Source organism: Formica exsecta, unplaced genomic scaffold (assembly GCF_003651465.1).
Source record: "Formica exsecta isolate Colony F162 unplaced genomic scaffold, ASM365146v1 scaffold127, whole genome shotgun sequence".
NCBI classification, from domain to species: Eukaryota; Metazoa; Arthropoda; class Insecta; order Hymenoptera; family Formicidae; genus Formica; species Formica exsecta.
In genome coordinates, this window is record NW_021848602.1 from 29,508 (window position 1) to 54,060 (window position 24,553).

Here is a 24,553-nt window from a genome sequence, read left to right on the forward strand (position 1 = left end):
CCCATCTTTTTACTCTCTTTCTTCCTCCCCTTATTATCCTTTCCTTTCCCGCCTTAATCCAGACTATCAGTGGATGGTGATCAGAATCTATGTTGTCCTCTATCTCCATTCTCTCTATCCTCTTCTTCACCTCTATATTTCCCAATACATAATCTATTACCGACTCCCCCTTCCCCTTGTATACGTCCATTCCCCCTCTCTGTCCCTCCTCATTCCCCCATTAAAGATTTCCCATCCCGCTTCCTCCACTCTTCCCAATAGCACCCTCCTCTCCCTAAGGGACCTCCTTTTTGTCCTTCGATCGTCTACCCTCCCCTCCTCCCTCCCAATCCTCTTTCCCCCGTCCTGGCATTAAAATCTCCCCCTACCAATGTTCTGTATCCCGTCTCTTTCTCGTCCATCCATCCTCTCATCATATCCATTTTCCTATCCAAATCTCCGTTCAGATACACCCCCACTATCCACCACCTTTCCCTATCTAAGCCTATCCCCGCCGCTACTATTCCCTCCAACCCTTCTCTTATCATTACTGATTCTACCTCGATTCAATTCTTATTCTCACTAGCATCCCTCCCATAGCTTTTCTTTTTTACTTTTCCTCCTCGCCAACTGCACCTCCCATCTAAACCTCCTCGATAGATATCTCTTAGCCCTCCTCCACCCATTTACGTCTAACCTCGTCTCACATAGCATTATTATATCCCACATTCCTTTACCTCTCTCCAAAAGTTTTTCCCCTTATTCCCTAGCCCTGCCACATTCCAAAATGCCACTTTATACACTCCCTCCCTCCCTTTCTCTCTCTGCACCCTTGACCCCATTTCCCTTTGGCTTCCTTTTTCCTCCCCCTTTCCCCTCCCCCCTTTTCACCCTCCATACTGGTAATCTCCACCCCTCCCCCTCTACTTCCTCATTCCTTCTCCCTCTTCCGCCTTTCCCCAATCTTCCCCCCTTCCGGCTTTTCCCACCTCCAATCCTCTCCCTCCACTTCACATTTACTAACTTCTCTCCCTTTTCATCCCAGAACCACCACTGCCCATTAATCGAGATTTTTTCACTCCCTACCCATACCCTGTTCCCTTTACCCTCTTCCACTCTCGCTAACTCCCTTAACCTCCATTTTGTCCTTCTTTCCTTCCATGTCAAATCTTCCATTATCCATATTTTTCCCCCTTTCAGCTTTTTCTTCCCCTCCATCACTCTCCTCTTTTCCTCCTCACTTCCTAATCTCACTATCACCATTTCCCCCCATTCCTCCTTACCTGTCTTTATCTGCCTTACTTCTTCCATCCTCACCCTTACTCCGATCTCTCCCAACACCTTCTCAATCCTTTCCTTCACTTTACCATCCTCCACTCTCAAACCTTTTACTACCACATTCCTCTTTCTTTCCTCCTTCTCCCTCCTCTCCATTATTCTTTCCATCTCTTCCATTCTCTCCACCACCAACCCTATTTTCCTATCTTTTTTTCTCTCCCTTCTCACCCCTCCTCTTCTAATTTTCCAACTCTTTTTTCCAGCTTTCCTATTCCCTCTGTATCTCTATCCCCCCCTCCCTTCTCTCTAATTTTTTCTCCAACATATCCATCCTTTCTATCAATCGCTCTTTCTCTAATTTCCATTCTTCTTCTCTTCTTTTCATTTCCTCTAGTTTCCTTCTTATTTCCCCTAAACTTTCCTCTACCCTACTCCAGATAAATCTTGTTTCCTCCATCATCCCCCTCATCATTCCCTCTAAACCCCCCTCTCCTTCCTTCACCCCCTTCCCTACAGGCGATCTTTGCGCTTTTTTTGTCTGGCGGAATACTTCTTCTTCTTCCCCCTTCCCACCCTTACCCAATCCTTCCGTCTCTCTTTTCCTCTTCAGTAGTTCCTCTATTGTCCCCACAGTCCCACTTCTTCCCTTCGTTAATCTTCCTACGGGCCCCAGCTTTCCCTTACTTACTTCCCCATCCATTCCGCTCTATCACCTCTTCGAATCTCGCGCCTACTTCCTTCGCCCGCCGTCTCTTTCCTTCTCTCTCCGTCAGCTGTCGCCACCTCCCACACCTATCTTCCTGCCACTCCTCCCAGGCCCTAACCTCTCAGTCATACAACCACCTTTCCCCTCTATTCCTTCCCTCCACTCCACTCGAACACTCGACCATACACTCCACCTTACTCTCCGTCTCTCTCTCACTCCCTCCTTACACACTTTCCAGCCTTCTCACTCTTACTTCACCCCACTTCACTAATATTCCCACACATGCACACACTCTTCGACCACTTTCTATCTCACCGGAAACGGAAGTCCGATAAATGGACTAAAATGGTCCAAAAATGACGACTTTTGCTATATTCATGAAAGTATTATAGAGAAAACAAATTATTTCCAATATTTTATTTGATGGCTTTATATAGTTCTATCCTTCCTCTTTAAAAACAATTTTTACTTGTCAACGTGCGATTTTTTTTTCACCAAGATATACCAATTAGAAATTATGAACTTTTGAAAACATAGGAGTATAGCCCCAACAGGCTGAAGAAACTGGGCACTAGCACAGATAAACTGAATATATTTCAAAGAATTTTGAAGATCGCTGGTTTTAAATCTGAAGTCAGATTTGCGAAATTATATGTGGCAGTTTCAATATGGCGGATTCTCAAATTAAAATTTTATAAAATTTTGGAAAAAAATTATATGTGAAATCGCCATATCAATTCGATTATTTTGAATTCTAAAAGCCTTAGTCCAGATTTGAAATCAGCGACCCCTGAAGAATCCTGTAAAACACTTTTATTTTAGCGGAAGATGAAATCTTTATATGAAGAAAAAAATCTAAATCTTTAATTTACAATTCTATGCAGATAAAGGATAAACTTGCATACAAAAATCTTTTGAGCACATTGATACAAACACTTTTTAATTGCTATAGGCGAAAGATAAAATTACGATTTGTAAAATATTTTTCTTTTCTCTTTAAAACTTCGAGAATTAGAACGTCTTTTATGAAAAGTATTGGTTTCATCACGTTTAAGACACATGCAATAGTCAATTAACATCGTTGAAGTCCATCTTCCTTGGTACCTTTACTCCATTTCCTTAATATCTTGATCAAACCGTTCCCCTTGCTCTTCACTTTTATCTCTCAAGATTCTCAGGAAAGAAGTACAAGTGAAAATGCAGAAAATGTACTTTGAGGCTCATATCACAACCTAATTTTTTAAAATTATTTAACATGTTTGTAACTAGATGTTTTTGTAATTTTTATCCTTTGTATTTCCCAAGAAACTATTAACTACTTTCTTGTAACTTATCCATACCTTCCTCTTAACTTCAATCATTATTTTCTCGAAATCTGTATTCTTCATGAGCGTTCTAATTTGAAGACCAACAGAGACGCCTTTTTTTATTCAATGATAGAAAGTTTTCAAGAATGTACTTCAAGCATTTGCCTTCTTTGTTAAGAGCTTTAACAAATTGTTTCAATCCTAATTTAATATGCAGGGGAGGCAATAGGACTTTATTTCGATCGATCAAAGGTTGTTCAACCATATTTTGTAATACTGTTCTTAATGATTCTCTTAATGGCCATTTCTTTTTTGTCCAATTCTCGCAGTTCTCTAGCTCTGCTATCCTACTGACATATAAAACAAGGATATTTTGTGTAACTGGCTTGTTGTCCAAGAGCGATGCATTAAACCTTTAAGTCTCCGCAAAGCTTCCACTTATGCTTTTCATATTGTACTGCTTCAAAGACCACTTTTATATTAGTAAGACTCATTTAAGTACACCGAGTAAGCTATAGGAACTGACGCATACTTATTGCCATTGTGCAAAAGAATGCCCTTTAAACTTCTCTTAGAAGAATCGATAAAGAATCTCCACTCATTAGGATCGTATTTTACTCCTAATTTCTCTAACAAACCTGACACATCACTACAGAACACCAAAGAATTTTTTTTAGAAAAGAACTTCAGAAATTTATTCTCCCGAGATCTATACCAATAAAAAGTTGTTTTTCGAGCAAGAAGATTTCTTTCTTGCAATCTAGAACCTAAAAGCCTAAAAGCTCTTTGCTTTGTCTTTCGGCAGATCTAAATCTCTTACCAAATCATTTAATCCAGCTTGATCAAAGAGTTGCGGTGTTGCACTACTACATTCATCATGTGTCACTATGTACTATCATCTATTTCAAGATGTGATCTTCTATTTATGATCATTTTTAGATTTGCCCTTTAAAGTTAAAGAAATTGGAAAAATGTCAGTACTTGTGACAGGGATAGATTTCGTAACTGATGGTATACTTCAGGATACTTTATTGAATTTTTATTTTCATTAAAATAACCAATCAAATTACACAAACAGGAGTAACATTCCTCATCACTGCGAGGTTCTCGCCAGATCATCGATACATTGAAAGGCATATTTTTTACAATACCCTTATCCCACTTTCTTAACACAAAATTTACAAACATAATCTGAAACCCAATTCTTATCCTGATGTTGGATTTTGATGCATTTGCCTTTCAAAGTAATCATAGCAAGACTTTTAACAAATTCGTTGATGTTAAGAATTTGTTTCTTGAAGATATATTTACCGCAAATATAGCAAAATTTATCTGGATCATTAACACGAACTCTTTTGGACATTGTGTCATGTAAAGAGAATTAAAAAATTCCAACTTTTATTAAAATGAGAATTAGAACAACGATCAGTAATATTATCAAAACGATAAGAAAGAACCATTTAAAAATATCAATTTTAAGAAAATCTTTCGAGGGGAGCTCTCCAGAAGGAGAGTCTGCTGGCCTGCTTATAAGCACTCGAGATCACTTTTCCAACTACAAAATTACGTGTCATAAGCGTCTAAAATACGAAGAGACTACTAGAATACGAGAAGGCCAATTAACATTAAAAATTAAAATAGATTGGAATCCGACTTTGATTTTAAGATTACAAAAAGATACGTATACATATGTATTCTGTATTCCTATGCTTTCAAAAATTCTTCGTAACTTTTGATATATCCCGGCGAAAAAAATCGCACATTGACAAATAAAAATTGATTTTAAAGAGGAAAAATATTACTATATGAAGCCATCGGTTAAAATATTGGAAATAATTTGTTTTTTCTATAATACTTTCATGAATATAGCCAAAATCGTCATTTTTGGACTATTTATCTCAAAAACCTGACGTGATAGGCAATTTTTGCGGCCAGATCCGTGTTCAGCGCACAAAATTACGTAGGAAACCATATAAATCTTAAACAACTTTTAATACTCTAAATTCGCAAGCTTGTGTTATTTGTGTGAAATGCAAGTAAGAGAGAGGGAGGGAGAGGGGGAGAGGTGGGAGGGCGGGAGGGAGAGAGGGGCGAGAGAGGGAGAGAAAGGAAGGGGTTTAGAGGAGAGGGTAGTGGAGGGAGGGGTGATGCGAAGAGAAGCGGGAGTGGGGGAGGGAGAGAGGGAAAAGGGTTAGAGGGAGGGAGGAGGGAAGGAGGAAGAGACGGGGAGAAGAGGGGGGGGGAAGGGTGAGGGGAGAGGGAGGGAGGGAGGGAGGAAAAGACGGGGAGGGAGAGAGGTAGAGGTGGGAGGGAAGGAGAGAAGGGGGAGAAAGAGAGAGAGAGAGAGATGCGACGAGAAATTGTGTGTCCTCGATGTCAAACAGTAATACATACACGTAACAGTTCGTTAAAACTTTTTTGTAATGTACAGATCACTATTACAAACAAGTGCAAGCATGTAAAAGGCAAAGAAAAATGTGCAATTATACAATTAGTCCTTTCCTCGGTACATGGTTTTTACGGTCACGTATGGATATGAAAAAACATGTAAATTTATTGCACACTTTCTTATTATGCCGCCTCTACGACAACACTTTCTACAACAAGAATCACAAATGTCTTCTACATCTGTTGTTGATTGGACTAACTGTTATCGAGAAGTACGTACACATTTCAATTAAAAAATATATGTTATATCAATATCATTATATTATTTTGCAAATTTCATATTATTTGCAATTATTAGCTTAATGGTTAGATAATGATAATAATCAACTTGGTTGACTATTGCAATGCCGGTTCCACAATTATAGTAGAGATTGATGAAACAAAAATTGGAAAAGAAAGTATAACCGGGGGCGATTAATTCGCGGTCAATGGGTTTCTGGTACTATCGAGTGGAACAGTCCTCGCTATATTATACTTCCTATCGAAAATCATTCGACGGAGACACTGAATGAAATTATTCAAAAACATATTGTACCTATAACTGTAATTTATAGTGATGCTTGAAAAGGATACAACCGTCTGAGTGATTTAAATTATGAACACTATATTGTTAATCATTCAAATAATTTTGTGGATCCTGTTACAGGTATACACACAAAATATTGAACGATTATGGCGAGATATGCGTTCTGGACCTCTGCGTTATAGAATGTTAGAAAAACATCTTAAACATTACTTAGCTGAACTTTTTTTTTTAAAAGACAATATAATTTCAATGAACAAATACCATAATTTTTCAAACTAACGGCTTCTTTATATCCATTAACTAATTCTGTACCACTGATTGATGAATAAATTGTTCATTTTATTGTTCGGAACATTTTTATAATGCATTTACATTTTTTGAAACGTGATAATTTAAACGTGCGGGCGGAAAATGTGTCTCCCGTGCCTCTTAGAAAAGGATTGGGTTAAGTTAGGTTTTTCTGGGGAAGAGGGTGCAGGGGAGGAGCAGACCCCCTCTCCTGCCCACGCATTCGATTTACTGCATGTAAATAAATGAATCTGCTAAGAGTAAGTTCTATTAAATGTACATAATGTCCAAAAATTATGTGCAATTCGTGAAACATTTTTTGTTTATAACTTTTTAATAAACAACGGCGACGGCTAAAATTTTTTGATATTTATTCAGGATAGTGATCTTGACAACATCAACAATCTTTGACGAGATGTTCAAAGTTAATAGATAATGATTCATTATCAATATAATCAATAAACAGATGCGCTTATGCAACCGCGTAATCTATGTATAAAGTGACATTGATGCAATAGTATAATTTTATTTATAACTGCATGCAAAGGAACACGTATGCATTAGTATAAAAGCATCTATTGAATTGAACAAACAATTCAGTGTATGATTTCGTACACGGTTTTCGTACACATTTTTCTGTCACGGTTCAGTGCAAATAAGTGTATGTGTGCATATATTACGTATGTATAAATTTAAAAAAAATTTTATTATTGTTTATGCCTTTACATATTCATGCTTTTTAAAAATTTAAGTATTTGTCCTTTTCATTAAATTATCATAAATGATATGAGAAAACAGTGTGCTATTTTTTATAAATCTTGGAGAATACTTGACAAAAATGTTTAATACGTTACAAATACGTCGCATATTTTTTTCCGCTCCATAAATTTCTTGTGAAAACAATACTGTTATTGATTTAAGAAGTACATTAAGTGTAATATATACATATGTTCTATTAGATATAATAAAATTATTTTTCGTTGCTAATATAACTGCAATTTATATTATTTGTAAAAAAAATATTAATAATTTAAAAATTTCTTTTAGAAAATAAATTATTCTTTAAAAAAAGAGTATAAATTATTCTTTAAAAAAATTATACTTTGTTGTGTGCATCCCTTGTGTTTCGTCGCTGTGTGACGTCTATGACGGTATATTTGAAATTTACTGTATCCGTTTCCGGGAAGTCATCCCTTAACACGTTCTTAAAAGGGTTGTTGATAAATAAGGGCAGTCATTTTATGGAAAATCGTCATTTTTGTAAAAAAAGAGTCTTACGACCGACATCTCGCATGCGAACGGGTTTTCCGACAGCGACAATTATCATTATATTTCCTTTTAATAATGATATACAGTCACGTGAAGTTGTGTTACAAAATTTTGTTTAAAAATCGGGGTAATGGAAGAAACGCTTGACAACGCGCCAACATTAAATTCTGCGTTAAATTAGAGAAATCGCCAAAAAAATGTTACAAATATCCAATGTAGTCACCACCTAACTCGACACACTTACAATTAATTCAACGTCTCCGTCATTGCTCAAAGCAGCTTTGATAGTCTTCTGAAGCAAGCCCTCTCAAAATTTGAGTCACGTTTTTTTTTATATCATCTGTATCTTCGAAACGTTACTCTTATGCTGATTTTCCGTAGGCTTGTTGAATCATTTGTAACGTTTCTGTTGGCGACCTCTCTAATTTAACGCAGAATTTAATGTTGGCGCGTTGTCAAGCGTTTCTTCCATTACACCGATTTTTAAACAAAATTTTGTAACACAACTTCGCGTGAGTATATCTCATTAACTATTGAACTAAATAATTTAAAACTTGCATCACGTGTTGAGTATTGAGTTGTGAATAATCCCCTAAAATGGCAACACAAACGGATCAAATGTTCGGAAATACGAAGCAAGTCTCAAAACTTAATTGTTCGGCGGTGTATGTACCGGCGGTTAAGCTCTGTCGCTAAAGTTGAATCGGTAAGTATTTAAAACACTCGTTATTTTCAAAGAAACAATATATATTGTGACATTGCCATCTCGCGCGCGTCCGTCGGATCCCTTTCCGATCGCAAAACGCGAACTGAACGGCCGCGTCAGACGAAAAATTGCGAGAGCCGTAATCTCTAGAGAGGCGTTATTAATTGCGATTCTTTTTTTTAATTTCGTGTATCATTACTTTTCGTATGAATATGGATTTTGGGAGCCTCATCGGCGGAGAAATCGGGAGACCGAAAAGTAACATCAAGAAACAGCTATCGGAGATCTCGGATGATCTTCAAGGGGAAAGGAGCCAGTCGTCAAAACAACTAACGGCAAATCCTTTGGCACGACGTGATCAGGACCTGCGCGCGTGATGCGCGACACATGGAACGGCGAGTAGATCTTCGCGCAAGGACTTAGGACCGTGCGGAGCCGTCCTTGGAGATTGCAGGAAGGCTGCAGTCTCAGGGCGCGGCACGCAGAAGAAGATAGTTGCGGGGATCACAGCAATACTTCCGATCAAGACGGACGGTTTGGACCCCGCGACGACCCCGCTGAGCGGACCCTAGCGAATTCTTGTTAGCATTACCGGGGTTGCGCGCACCCCCGATACGATACGATACGTGAGCAAGAAACTCTCAGACGCTGAATACAGAAAACGAAAGGCAGATAGGGATAGAAAAGAGCAAAAACAGGCTGGCTCTTTTTTAAAATATTTGAAAGAAAAGCAAAAGCCGTTATCTTCATATGTCTATGAAATCAGCAACGTAGAGACAGATGATGTTCGTACAGTAATTGAAATTAAACAGCCTAAACTTAATGAAGAATTAAATATCACAATAATCGGAAGTCAGAAAATTGAAATACCGGGAATAAATAAAACGGAAAGTCATCACAAAAGTCATCAGGACTGCCAAGAGACAATTGCTGTACAAAACAAAGATGAATTAAAATCCTTTAGTTTAAATGAGGTAAGCTCGTGGCCAATACCTTTAGAAGTTACATTAATTACAGAACTAGTTTTGAAAGGCCCAAAATAAGGAAGGACCTTTCGCTGCAGCAATGATAAGTGGTACAGGGACCAACGGACAGATAAGGACTATCTGTCTAGTGCGTGGTTCTATCGGCAACTCCATAATGTTGAAAAGATGCTTACGAACATGGATGGTATACTCTACAGTCAATGAATCTTTATATTGCTTTTGCTGCCGATTATTTATTTCTAAAGATTCGGAACATATACAAAGCGCTTTTACGAGAAATGGCTTTTGACAATAGTGGAAACTCAATCCAAAAGAAAAGCAATATGAAGATAGTTCTACCCTTATGTGGGAAAGAACTAGAAATAAGGATTAGAAAAGAACAGGTTATTGATTGATCACATCAAGATCAAATTAAGAAAGAAATTAAGACTTGGATTAAGGTTTTTGAACGAATCTTGGATGCATTCATGTTTCTAGCCAAGCAGAATCTATTTCTCCGTGGTCATCGAGAAAGCGTTGACAATATTAATAACAGTGCTGATAATTTCCTAGAACTAATAAAATTTATAGAAAAGTATAATTTTGTCATGAAAGAACATCTGGTATATATTCGTCTGGCTAGCGAAAAATAACGCTTAACAATTTCTTGTCACCTAACCAGATATTCAGAATGAGTTTATTATTCTTTTGCACGTTGTGTGAAAGATAAAATTTTGAGCGAGATACGTGAAACAAAGTACTATGTTATTCTTTTTGACAGTACACCAGATATTGCACATATTGATCAGATGACAGAAATAATCCGATATAAAGACTGACAGTGGCAAAATAAAAGTCAAGAAGCTTTTTGGGATTCCTTTCCATAAAAAAAAATTTGCTGAGAAAATTGCAGAAATAATTTTAGAATCACTGAATGAGAGCTAGCTGCTAAAATGCTCGAAAATTGTCGCTGCCAAGGCTACGATAATGTTATCACAATGTCAGGCGTTCACCATGAAGTGCAGCAGAGAATAAAAGATATAAATCCCAAAGCTGAATTCATTGCTTAATCATAGTCTTAACTTAGCTGGCGTTCGTGCTGCCGGACAGGGTGTACATTCGACTACTTTCTTCAGAACAATAGAGATAATTTTTACGTTTTTTTCTGCATCCACTCATCGCTGGAATGTGTTAAAACAAACAATACCTGTAATTCTAAAGAGAGTCGAGACGCGTTAGAGGGCGAAGCATGACACAGTTCGGGTCATCAGTTCTCATTATACAGATGTATTAGATACTTTGGAAGTTCTTATGGATCAATCGGAAAATGTTGGCACACGCGGTGATGCAGATATTGTATATGCCAGTATAACTATTTTTCCTTTTTTGTGCTACCTGCACTTGTAGAGCAAGATACTGCTTAAAATAGACAGAATCCAGAAATGCCTCCAAACAAGTGGTTTGGGTCTCGACCAGTCAGTGATTGCTATTAATACTTTAACATATTTTTTCAGCGAAAATAGAGATAGCTTTGTCAACAAGATATTGGCTGATGTAATATGCGAGCAAAAAAAAATCCCCATTCAAAGCGCATATGACAAAAGAAAAGAATGACAGGAGAAAAAGAAGATGATGCTGGCTTGTTGCCGCAAGAGGTACGTCGGGAAATGTTAGAATTTATTGATGAACCAAAAAATTACACAACGTTTCCAACAACTCATTTTGTTAAACGGACGCTTCGGATTTTTGAGCTTAAAAATATTGCTTGATGTATGTAACGATAAATACATATGGCAAAAAATTGATGAGCTACGCAACATCTACGACGACATTAATTCCGATGAGCTCAAATCTGAAGTAAGAAAGCTGCGACGACTTATGAGCAGTTCCAATGGTCAAAAGGAAACAGATATACCAGCAGTTGAGTGGTTAGTAGCAACATTTCTTGCATGGATTGTTCAATGAGGTTTCGCAGAAATACCCCCAAATATGATAGTGGCCTTAAGAATTTTTCTTACCATGGGTATGAGTGTTGCCACCTGTGAACGAAGCTTTACGAAGTTAAAACTAATTAAAACTTTCCTTCGTTCAACCATGAGTCAGATACGATTAAATAGGCTAGCGTTGCTTTCTATTAAACGAGACGCAACAAATGATATAGATTTTTTCAGATGTTATTAAAGAATTTGCAAGCATTAAAGCCCGCAAAATTAAGATTTAGACTTTGTTAAATTTAAGATTTATTTTATTGAAACTATTTATTAAACTATTTATTGAAACTGTTTATTTAAACAATTTTTTTATGTAAAATGCAAAATAAAGATGTTGCTTATTAATAAATGGGTGTAGTTCCAAAAAGTACTCACTCCCAATTTTTTTGAAACTCACTATTCTTATGTATTTTGATGCGCTGATTACGAATATTATAGTGAAAATTGGCGACTATTTGATTTTCATGGTGAAAACCATGAAAAACCCATAAAAATTATAGTTTTTTACGCTTATCTCAGTAAATACGGAAAATCATGATAAATGTTTCAGACAAAAGTTTTAGATCTTACAGAGATAAACATTTTATGTCCTATTCATTTTTACCGTACGAGTGATAGTTTTCGACAAAAACGATGGACTCTAAAACGGACAATTATTATGTGATAAATAATATAACATGTTTTTCCAGATTTTAAAACATTAAAATTTTCTAAATATTTTTGAAATAAAAAAAGAATAGATATTTTTATTTTATTTAGATTTCGCAAACTTTTAGACTTGTAAAATTCTCTGTACTCACAATATTTCTGGATACACCGAAAAAATATCCTGGATATGATGATAACGACGATTTAGAACTGCCTTTATAGGCAAGGATTGCTAATTGATATATTCCTGCATTTCTTTCTGCACATTCTCCAAGTCCTCGTACATGTATCCAGTAATAACCCGAAGTTTGATTCGCATTCAAAATAAAATCAACACGTTCACCTACACATAATTATAAATATACATAATAATAATTATAAATAATAATAATTACACATAATAATAATTATAAATAATAAATATATTCGCGTACGTGCAAAATATAAAAAGTATTACAGTGGAACCCCATTATAGCGCATCCCAAAATAGAAGAAGTATCCCTTTCATACGTGCTAGGTTACTCCCGGCTAGCGTGAGTGGGAGTAACAATCCAAGCGGGTAGATTTGTGGGCGCAGTATCCTCTTCCGGCGATATGGTTGAAAAGACATATTCGTGCACAAGTCTTATGTGACTGCTATGGTTCTGAATTTGGACAGAGTGGAGATAACCTGCTATAGCATTCCAGATCCTACCGTACAGTACGCTATTATGGGGTTCCACTGTTACATACGAGGGCTACATGATAAGTACCCGTGTTTAACGACTGATAGCGCTACTGACTCAAAATCTGTATACTATCGTTTAACGCCATCTTTCGAACGACGCCTGTCAAAATTTCAGACAGATTTATCGAATAGTTTTGTTTTGATAGTTGTTGAAAGTGGGCAAGTTTGTGTTTGTTTGCAACCATGGAAAAAGAGCAATATCGGTCAGTGATTTGATTCCTTTTTTCAATTGCTGCCTCATTCATCTTATCCTTCAGATTTCTTTTTGTTTTCAAACATGAAAAAATGGCTTGGCGGAAAGCGGTTCACGTCAAACGAGGAGGTCATCGCCGAAACAGAGGCCTTTTGCAGAGTTCGACAAATCATATTTTTTGGATGGCTTAAAAAAGTTGGAATATCGCTGGACTAAGTGTATCCAGCTGAAAGGAAACTAAGTTGAGAAATAGATAAAAAAAAATTTTTTTTAAATGCGTTTCCTTCCCTAACATGGGTACTTATCATACAGCCCTCGTATATTTAAAAAATTTATTCCACATTTATATACGTGTACATTAAAAGAAGTGCAGAATTATATTATTCTCCTAGCACATAATTTATATATTTTATATAAACTATATCTTTCTTACGTTAATAACAGAAAAAATGGTTGCAAGAAAGAATATAAAATGTTAACATTTTATGATATTACTATTTAGTTATGCACTTGTAATATTCAATTGTGTTTTTTTACATGAGATCATACATCTTTATTGCATAATATGAGTTGTATCAGTTTTTTTAATGCATTCTGATGGCCTTCTCTCTATCATCTATTCTGGAACTTACTTTGCAAGATTTTGAAAATTGCGCGATCCAAAGGCTTCCATTTTTTTTACTTACTCATATATTATATTTTAGATATATCAACGACACATGCGCGCGCGCGTGTGTACGGTCAGTACGGTCACAAAAATAACGGTCATAAAGATGGTCATAAACAAAGGTCAAAAAACAAAAACAACGAAATAAAGACTAATGCAGCAAATTAAGTTAATCTTTAAATCCAATTCAAACTTTAAAATCAAATTCAAAAGTCTCTCAATCGATTAATTTTAGAATTTTTGGCAAGTTCTCCATTATAAAGAAAATACAAGTCACAAAAACGAGTCATAAAACAAAGTCACAAAACCGAACACGGCAGGAAAAGACAAATGTGACAAGATTCATTAATTTTTAATTCAAACTAAATTTTCAAATCTAAATTTAAACTCAAATTTTCCAATCAATCTTTTTTTTTAATTTTTGACAAGTTCTCTACTATTGTCGCAAATGCGTGGTGTAAACTTTTCGTATTACTCTGCAGATTCAAGCCATTCTTTTACCGTTTAATGAACAGCATTTCGGAGACCAGTTTTTTACCGAACGAAGTTTCACTATCCAAAATTTCGATTCCATCCCAGTCAAATTCATGATCGCCTTAAATCTGTGATTCGTAATGAGAGTAAGAATGAAGTGAAGAAGGGATTTAAGGCGACAGGAGGCACGTACCAAGTAATCATCCATCCGCGGCAGCGGCATTGTCGTATCTGTATAGGGCATTTACATACTTCTTCAACCCGACAAATAATTGTTAAAAAATAATATTTGTGGACTTGAAAAAATATGCAAGGTATGTATCAAGAATCGTAACAGTCTTTTGCTTTCCGGGCAACTGCTCTGTATCAAGAATCGTAACAGTCTTTTGCTTTCCGGGCAACTGCTCTGTATCAAGAATCGTAACAGTCTTTTGCTTTCCGGGCAACTGCTCTGTATCAAGAATCGTAACAGTCTTTTGCTTTCCGGGCAACTGCTCTTATCGCTGAGCTATTCAGACCTCACATCTTATGCCACTTTAACACAATATATACAACTCCAGAGCGTATATTGGAATCCCGCTCAATTGCAATGCCGACTGCCACGGAGAGACGATACATCCAGCACATCTCCAGAGCGGTCCAATCGTACTAGACTACTAGACGATTGAAAATTGGTAACCGCTCGTAGCCCATAACCGCTCAGCGATGAGTCTTGACTGATCACCAGTATACATGGAAGTCTCTTCAAATAGCCCATCCTAAACTACTTCGCCTAAGCAGCCCCCTCTTCTGCTCCCAATTAATAATCTGATCTTCCACTGTCAGCACGGAGTGAATAGATTACCAGCATCCACGCTGGCACAGATGTTCGCCGCAGAATGAAATGAGGGAGTAATGTGTTTCTACGTATATGATTTCGGTACTTGAAAATCCTTTTCTTTAGCTATCTGCAAGTTTGTCCGACATAAGCATCGCAATCCTTATATGAAATTTTATATTCTAAGTTGTTTTGCATGAATCCTTAGGGATTGAGTCTTTTCTTTTTGTATTTTGACAAAACCACGAAGCTTGTCAAGACCAGCATATGATGATCTCGTGTCAAGATCGCGTAGAACTTGTTTAAATTGTTCTGAAAAGGTTGGAATATAAGGTACCGTAAAGAATGAATGCGGTTCCTCCGGTTGATCGTTCTCTCTGGTCATAGTTCTCGGTTGATTTTTTGTAAATAAGTATTTTATACTTTCACGAATTGTACTGAAAATGTAAGCTAGGGGGTAACTATTGTCTAGGAGGATGTTGATTATCAATTTTAAGTTTTTCTCGTGGAATATCGGGTGTGACAATGAAAAGGCCCGATGTATTAAACCAATAATTGTTCCTCTCTTATAGTATAGTGGGTCATTTTTTTTTATGGATTTATAATTCAATTCATTTCTCAGAGAAGGTGAAACAAATGAAACGGATGAAACAAATTAAAGATAGTTAGAACCTCAGTAAACATAGAGGAAGGAATCGCTAAAGCTGTATCGTACACATACCTATAATAAAAAGGCAAATTGAAAGGGACATATCTAATGTTCTGTTTTTCAAATCTTACAAAATGATATCCGCAATGATAGGGGACAGGGAAGAGCCTATGGGGGCTCCAAACATTTGTTGATATATTCTTTTGTTGAAAGTGAAATACATTGAATTGAATACAAATCGAACCGCCGTCAAGAACTTGTTCCGAGGGATATTACATTTTTTCCAATGAAACACCACCTTTCCAAAATATTATCCAAAACTAAATCTAATGGAATGTTCGTAAAAAGAGAGATGACATCCAACGATAGTAATTTAAATTGGTCATCAATGTATGTGCCTGATAGTTTTTGAACGAATTCGAAGCTATTGGAGATCTGGCTATGTGCTCTGGGGATAGCATTGTAAATAATGTTATGCAGAAATGTAGTTAAGGGGGGAAACCAGTGTAACGGCTAAAAAAAGGCTATTTTTAAGAATTTTATATAATATTTCTGTGTATAAAGTTGTTCTCCTTTTTACGGAAGTGTCCTTTTATTGCGTGTGCGCAAGTGTGAGAAAGTGAGAGAGCGACGAACGCAACAATATCGTTACACTGGTTTCCCCCCTTAAGGGATGTAGAGGAGTATTGATCGAGGAGACGATGATCCTGAACGGGCAGTCCGGTTTGTGAATTTTCGGCAATCCACAGGTTCTCGGTAAAATGCCATCCGTACAATTCAATCGCTTGTTATATCCGAAATGTAATTGTGACTTTTTCATCTCGCCAACAATTCATGCAGATCATTGATCAATTTCCTCGTCGAATTTTTATTTACAGCTGCTAGGTACTTTCATTGCTTAAAATATCCGTTATTTTATTCAAATTAATATCTTTATCAAGATAAGAGAGCAACCGTGACGTTTCGATCACACACCGATACCCGCGCTTTGGCTTTTATCTGGCAGTTTTTCCACCTAATTGTTAATTTTAGATTTTAGACACTTTCGATTCATTCCACTGGAGGTTGAGATTCACATTGGAGTTTGGCACTAAGAATATACTCTGACGAATATACTATGTGCAGTGTTGGGTAGTATCTAGATACATGTATCTAGATACAGTATCTAAATACATTTTGTGTATCTGAGCCTGTATCTGAGATACATTCGAATCGGAGTATCTGTATCTGTATCTGTATCTAGATACAAAACATAGTATCTGAACTGCTTTTCAGATACATTTTCACTTATTTTTTGTCTGTAATGGAAAAAAGTATGTTTTTTTTATCTGCCTATGGCCTTACTGTCATTGGTGGCGCCACATAGATTTGCGCACATAGTGTATTCCACTAAAGCCCATATCAGACATAAAACTACCAATTGCGAAAATCGACCCGACTGTCGATGACGACTGCCGACTCTCATCTGGCCAATCACAGCGAGGCGCCGACGCTGTGACGGGCTTTATGTATAAAATGACTATCTACTATCTAGTCTATAGATGTAGCTAACCTTCGTAGACAATACAAAGTATTTAAAAGTTGTAATAACCTAAAAATTGCTAAAAATATTGGAAATTAAAAAGATGTCTGTAACTCCTGGAATCATAGATGGAGAATTATTTAAAATAATTTCCAACGATTCTCAGAATAAAAAGGAAAATTCGACGCAAGTAATTGCTGAATGTATGTCATGTGGGAACAAGTACAGTGGTGCACTAAATGCAATCGGAAATCTTTATACGCATATTAAGGCAAGTATCTTTTTAAAATAGTAGCATAGAAAATTAAAATAAGTATTAAAATAGTTAACTTAAATAATTACTGTAATTAATATAATAGTCTCCAGCTATGCAGAGCACTTTGATCATGGTTTTCTCTAACTACGAATATGGTTTGAAAGTTGTACGATTTTACGCAATATACGTTTTGATTTTCAGTTTAAATCAGGAAGGGAGGGGCTCAATATTGTTAGCTAATTAAGATTTTCTTATAACGATTGATATACAAAGTAAATGATTGTTGAAATAATCATCTAATATAGTAAAATACGTAGTTAAAATCTTATTTTAAGCTGGAGTGATAGCTAGATAATGTCTCACATGCTTATTCTGACATTTTTTTATTAATAACTTGGTAATGTCTATATATATATATATTTTTTTTATACAGAGAAAACATTCAACATTATTAAAAAAAAGCATTACAAAAGAAAGAAGCAAAATACAAAAATGCATCTTCAATATCATGTGAAACATCCGATCCAATACCTGCAAAGCACTCAAAACTGATGAATCAGAATATGAATATCTTAGTGAGAAACACTGTCTCAAAAGAACAGATTTGCAAAATTATACTCAACATAGAATTTTACAATTATATAAATAAACAAGCTGAATTGTGCAAATTAGAAACTTGCACATTGCTTCCTCATCATTTTATCTTACAAAGTTTAAGCTCCTTTAAAGGGATCTCAAAGGGTCTGTTTTACCAATAAAAACTTTATTTTGCAAAATCTTTTTGTTGATTATAGATATCAAAAAATCCTTTTCCACAATTAAAGTATACATAATAACGGAGTGCGGAGTTTAACATTTCATATGAAAAGTGGAAAAAAATGATAAAATCACAGTTTAGTTATGGGCCTGTGCCGTCAACATTTACTTAATATAAAAAACCTGCAACCTGCACGTGCCTAACAAGTGAACTCCGCACTCGGCATTTTATCAAAGAGGAGAGAGAGAGAGAGAGAGAGAGAGAGAGAGAGAGAGAGAGAGAGAGAGAGAGAGAGAGAGAGAGAGAGAGAGAGAGAGAGAGAGAGAGAGAGAGAGAGAGAGAGAGAGAGAGAGAGAGAGAGAGAGAGAGAGAGAGAGAGAGAGAGAGAGAGAGAGAGAGAGAGAGAGAGAGAGAGAGAGAGAGAGAGAGAGAGAGAGAGAGAGAGAGAGAGAGAGAGAGAGAGAGAGAGAGAGAGAGAGAGAGAGAGAGAGAGAGAGAGAGAGAAGCGCGAGTAAACGCGTAAGCGAATATGCTAGAAGAATAAAGCTAAGCGATATGCAGTACGTAGTAAGCGAACGATTAGAAAGAGAGATACAGAGAGAAACAGAGTAAGTGTATGATCGAAAGAAAAAAGATATTAGAAATTGCGATATGTTAGTGCGTACATGTATATTACTCTCTCACACATGAATTAAAGTTTGGTAATTTATCAATTAATAATCCATATAATTAATTTTATATAATGTTTTCGTTAAATATAAATAATGTTTTTATGTATAAAATTAATTTAGCAATAACCAATGTTAGCAATAAACAATGTTTTTATTCGGTTGTATAATATTTATTTATTAAGATAAACATTTATAAAGATGTGCATTAGTTTTCATTTTCATTATAACGCGATATCTATAGCAGTCAGTGCGTAAGTATGTACGTATCGGGCAGTAAGTCGGCTGTACGCACACACACATGCAAACAGACGAACGCGATCATATCAGTGCGCGGCAGCTCAGGCTCAGTTTGTCGCGTGTGTTTTGTACATACGCGTAACAAGAGATTATCGCGCGCTCAACCGTTATAACGCGTTATAACACGTTGAAGTCAAAAAACTGTGTTTTTGTGTTTTTAATTTTTAATATATAGTGTGTCCACATAATGGGACAAAAATATAATGATAAACGCTTGCCTCTCTCTGTCCGAAGACTTTCCTTAAAAAGAATAAGGGTCAAGAGGTTAGTATTATTTATATATAAGGTATATTTACACAGGGTGTCCGAAAATTTGCGCAACACCCTTTAAGGGTAGGTATTCTGAATACCTGCGTAATCATCGCAGCGAGCGCTTCATATAATCATCAGCATCGGACGGTAAGTTGCGCCGCCCTTGCCTGCCTCGCGTACGCGGCCCGTAATTCGTTAACTATTTTGGCTTATAATTTGAAAACTAAGCCTCGGAAAAAATTTTGGCAAAGGAAAAATCGTACATACATGCACACATACATGCACACATACATGCACACATACATGCACACATACATGCACACATACATGCACACATACATGCACACATACATGCACACATACATGCACACATACATGCACACATACATGCACACATACATGCACACATACATGCACACATACATGCACACATACATGCACACATACATGCACACATACATGCACACATACATGCACACATACATGCACACATACATGCACACATACATGCACACATACATGCACACATACATGCATACATACATGCATACATACATACATACATTTTTTAGAAATATGATTTTTCGACGTTTTCGAACATTCTGAACACATTGGCATTAAAAACTCGAAAAAAAATTGTCACGGAAACAAAGCTTCTTCTATGAGGAAGCAAAACTGTTGTGTTTTTGTTTCTAGGTTATTAAGCTTGTGTTATCGTACATAATAAATGAAATTAGACCACTTGCAACCGTCGAGAAACCATCATTCAAAAATCTTATATCGGGTATATCAAATGTTGAGCTACCAACACGGAAAACTTTAAAGAAAAAGATTGAAGAACAATTTGAGTCGACGATTGCTAAAATAAAGATTCGAGTTTCCAAAACTCAGCTTGTTTTCACTACTGCAGACATTTGGAGTTGTACAAACCGAAGTTTCATGGAAATTACTTGTCACTACCTCGATGATAACTTAAAAAGAAATTCGTATGTTCTGGCATGTCGCCGTATGAAATTTACTCACACGCACATTGAAATAGCAAAAATGCTAAGTAATGTTCATCAACAATTTGGATTATCTGTCGATAAGATTGTAGGAACAGTCACGGATAATGCCTCAAATTTTGGAAAAGCATTTCGTATATTTTCACTTGATAAAGACGAAATTGAAGAAGAGCCAGAATATTTACAAAACGAAGATGACATTGTTATATCTGAATTTGAACTTCCAAATAATTTTGATGATGATTTAGAAAAATTTGTTTTGCCAACACAATACAAGTGTATGTCACACACATTGAATTTAATTGCAACAACAGATTCACGTGTAGCCCTATCTAATATCAAATACAAGAAATTATATTATTCTTCATTTTCTACAGCAAGTACACTATGGAACACAATACATAGATCAACGAAGTCAGCAGATATTATTGAAGAAATCTCACATACTAAACTGCAAGTTTCTTGCTCCACTCGTTGGAATTCAAGTTAGGATGCAGTTTGTAAATTGCTGTCGATTAAAAGTCACTTAAACGAAATTTGCGACCGTTTAGATAAGCCAAGATTCAAAATGATCGAGATTGAGTTTTTTGAAGAATATGTCGTGGTAATAAAGAGTTTAGCATGCACGATTGATTTGCTACAGGGAGAAAACTATTGTTATTTAGGATATGTTTTGCCAGCTTTGCTGCAACTTAAAATTAATTTGCAGACTCTTCACGAATTACCTAATTGCAAACTCTTGAAGAATGCTCTAATACAGTGCTCGGAGATAGTTGCCCTTTTCGGGCCGATATGTGAAGCGACGCCTACGGTCCCCCCACTACCGCTCGAGGCTCTACTCGGCGGCTCGGCTGTCGAGTCTCGAGCGGTAGTGGGGGGACTGTAGGCGTCGTTTCACATATCGGCCCGAAAAGGGCAACTATCTCCGAGCACTGCTCTAATAGATAGCATTAACAAAAGATTCAAGAATAGTGTAATGAATTTTGACAATACATGTAGCAAACCTTACATTATCCGTGACTGTTCCTAAACTTAAGTTGAAATGGCTAAACTTGATACGAAAAGCAGGGATTTTCCCAAAAACGATTCTGGACCACGAATATTGCAAAAACTTGCTTATTACAGAAGCAAAAAAATGTGCGTATTTAAAAAATAAAACCAGAATATCTTCTGATGTCTCTTCAGCATCTTCCATGGAAGATGACCAATTCTTTACATTTTTAAATGATCAAGACCATGTAGAACCAACTGACAGTGGTATCGGCATGGAGGTTCTCTCTTATTTGTCAGACAACAAAAAGATATCGCATCAATAGTACGTTTTCCTCATATGAAACATTTGTTTTTAAAGTTCAACACAATTATATCATCATCAGCATCGGTTGAGCGATTATTTAGCACTGGTGGTCAAATTTTAGTACCACGGCGAAATAGATTGAGTGACGATATCTTTGAGACATTTTTTATGTGTAAGACTAACAAATGAAGTCGTAAATGTCGTAATGTAAACAAAAAATATTAATAAATAAAATAAATAATTATAAAAGATTTATTCAGTATATTTTGTGTATATTACCATTATTACGATAAAATATAATTTAAAAGTATCTGATATGTATTGTTACATCCGGTGGACTCCACGATTCTTTTCTTTCATAGAACTCTTTCGCTGATATAAAAAATTACGCTCTGGAACCTTTCTGCACACGACGTAAACAATAAACAAGGAGATATCTAGCAGGCGAGACTAATCTTTTAGAACGATACAATTTTTTAACTATGAGACGGATCAATAAATATTCCGGGACTAAAACCCACGTCAAAGATTTGAAAATTCGAGACGGATTAATAAATATTCCGGGACTAAAACCCACGTCAAAGATTCGAAAATTTTAAACAAAGATAAGAGGCCCTTAAACGCTAGAAATCTAGACCATATGCGTACGGAAAACAAACAGATGAATGAAATATTCAACTCTAAGGTCCGCGCAACGGGCTTAAGGGTTTAAAACAAAGAACAAGGAGAGGGACACGGATGATGGTTTACGGATGAAACCAAAATCCGTAAGCAGAACTCGCGATACTTGACACCGCGTGCTCGCCTGCCAGACCACCCTCTTGTGTTATCTGTTTGAGATAAATTTCAGCGGGAATAATAAAAATGTCAACTTAGCCGATCATAACGGACTCTCCAATAGGCTGGACTTAACTTCTAAAAACAAAAGCCTACAACAATAGGCGCAATTTCTGGACCTTCTTCTGGAAGGGTAGCACTTCCTACTCATGAGAGGGGTAAATAGTAAAGATTTGATTTGTTAAAAAAGAATTCTGATGGCCTAATGGAGAGGGTACGTGGGGAGCCGCTAAGATTCGCGGATACGCGAAATCCTCGCCCGAAAATTCATTCCGTTTTCGTTCTTCAACCGACTCACTACTTAGCTAGTAGTCAGCTCGGAGATCAAGTTTTCCCGCGACTCTAAATTGTGCAGAGAGCGAGCTCAAATAAAAGTGAAAGACTTAGTGATACGTAAGTGTTAAGTGCCAACAAGCCGTGTTTAAACCAGCAACACAATAAGCCGGGTTCCCGAGCCATCATTGCCGAGCCCATTCTGATCAGCCACGACAGCTGGAGCCGAACCACACTTAGTCACTACAAGTACCAACGCATTCTCAAGTAGCAAATGGGTTGAACAATTTCAATTTTTATCTTTCCCTTTTTGTTTATATTATTATTATTATTATTATTTTACGTCTTGCATTCTGAAATAATTCTTGGATCAATCAGTATCATTCACCGTCTCTTCCCCCGAGCGTTCCCCGTCGCCTACCTTCCCAACAGTCAGCAAATCTTACTCCTCCTTCTCCCCCTGAACATCCACCTACCTTCCCTGAATCTCCGCAACATCTGGAAAACCCTGGTCCCCCTTCTCCCTCCGGATATTCGCCCGTTTTCGCTGATTTCCAGCAACCGCCGAGAAATCCTACTCCCCCTCCCCTCTTCGAACTCCCCACTTAAACCTCAACCCTCGAGAATTCCTCCTCCTCCCTCCTCCTTTCCCCTCGAATCGCCCGATCTCTCAGAAGAGTCGCGCGTTTTCGAAGAAGCCCTTCAGGACTTCGTAGAAGAGTGTCAAAGTGTGACTCCCGACTTGCCACCAATCGTCACGAGTTACCTGCATTTCACAGAGTAACTCCTGACTTGCTGACGGTCATCACGAGTTACCTGAATTTTACTGTGCGACTCCCGACTTCCTACCAAACACCACGGGTTACCTATATTTTACAGTGTGACTCCCGACTTGCCACCAATCGTCACGAGTTACCTGTATTTTACAGTGTGACTCCCGACTTGCCACCAATTTGTGCCTCTTACGGACGAAAATTATCGCGTCGGTCCAGATTTAGTGGACCTCGATCAATTTCACCATATCCTTCAAACCAGTCCAACTGGCTCCATTATTCCTTTTTTTGTCCCAGGCTGCCCTTTTCCTTTAGCCGTCCCTATTGAGGTCTTTTAGATGAAGTTTCCTTCTCCCTCCACGGTGCAACTCCAGGACCTTTAATAATCCTCCTCCCCTTTTATTCCTACCGTCCAACTTTCATTCCTCTAATAATTTATTTTTAATAGTTTTTTTTTATTTGAACTATTTATTGTAAATTTCCAACCGGAATTTAAATTTTAGTTTCCCTTTTAATTCCGGTTGATGTCCTCCGCATTTATTGTAACACCCGCGAGAATATAATTTTCCTTCGCCTACCTTCACGCACACAAACACAAGTACATTTTAGAATTTAAGAAAATGTATTTTTATAAATAAGAATTTAAAAATCAAATTAAATGTTCCTTTGTTAAATTTTATCTTTTTTTTTTAGAATCATTCATTTCCAATTTTTTGAATAAATGTAAAGTTAAATTTTAAAATCGAGTATTTTATTAACCCGACTGCCTTCCCGTTACCCGAAATCGCACAGGGTCCCGTCCCTGGTAATAAGGATTCAGTTCCTTTACCAAAAAAGGGACCGCCGACCGAACGGCCCGTGGACAGAGTAAGAGCGACCCTTCCGGTCGTTGACCTGTCTAAGGCCCTGTATCGTTCGTTCGACTCTAGGACACGCATCGTCTAGCGTTTGCTAGAGATAAGTAAGTTACGCCCTC

The 24,553-nt window shown here is 36.9% G+C and overlaps 1 protein-coding gene across 1 annotated transcript in view; it reads right to left on the bottom strand.

Annotated features, from left to right (window-relative positions):
- Positions 1–24,553, bottom strand: part of LOC115245696 (laccase-like) — a 222,779-nt gene that overhangs the window by 17,942 nt on the left and 180,284 nt on the right. The window contains exon 7 of the mRNA XM_029824122.1: positions 12,264–12,454. Within this exon, the coding sequence (XP_029679982.1) occupies positions 12,264–12,454 (191 nt within the window). The remainder of the gene's footprint in view (positions 1–12,263; positions 12,455–24,553) is intronic.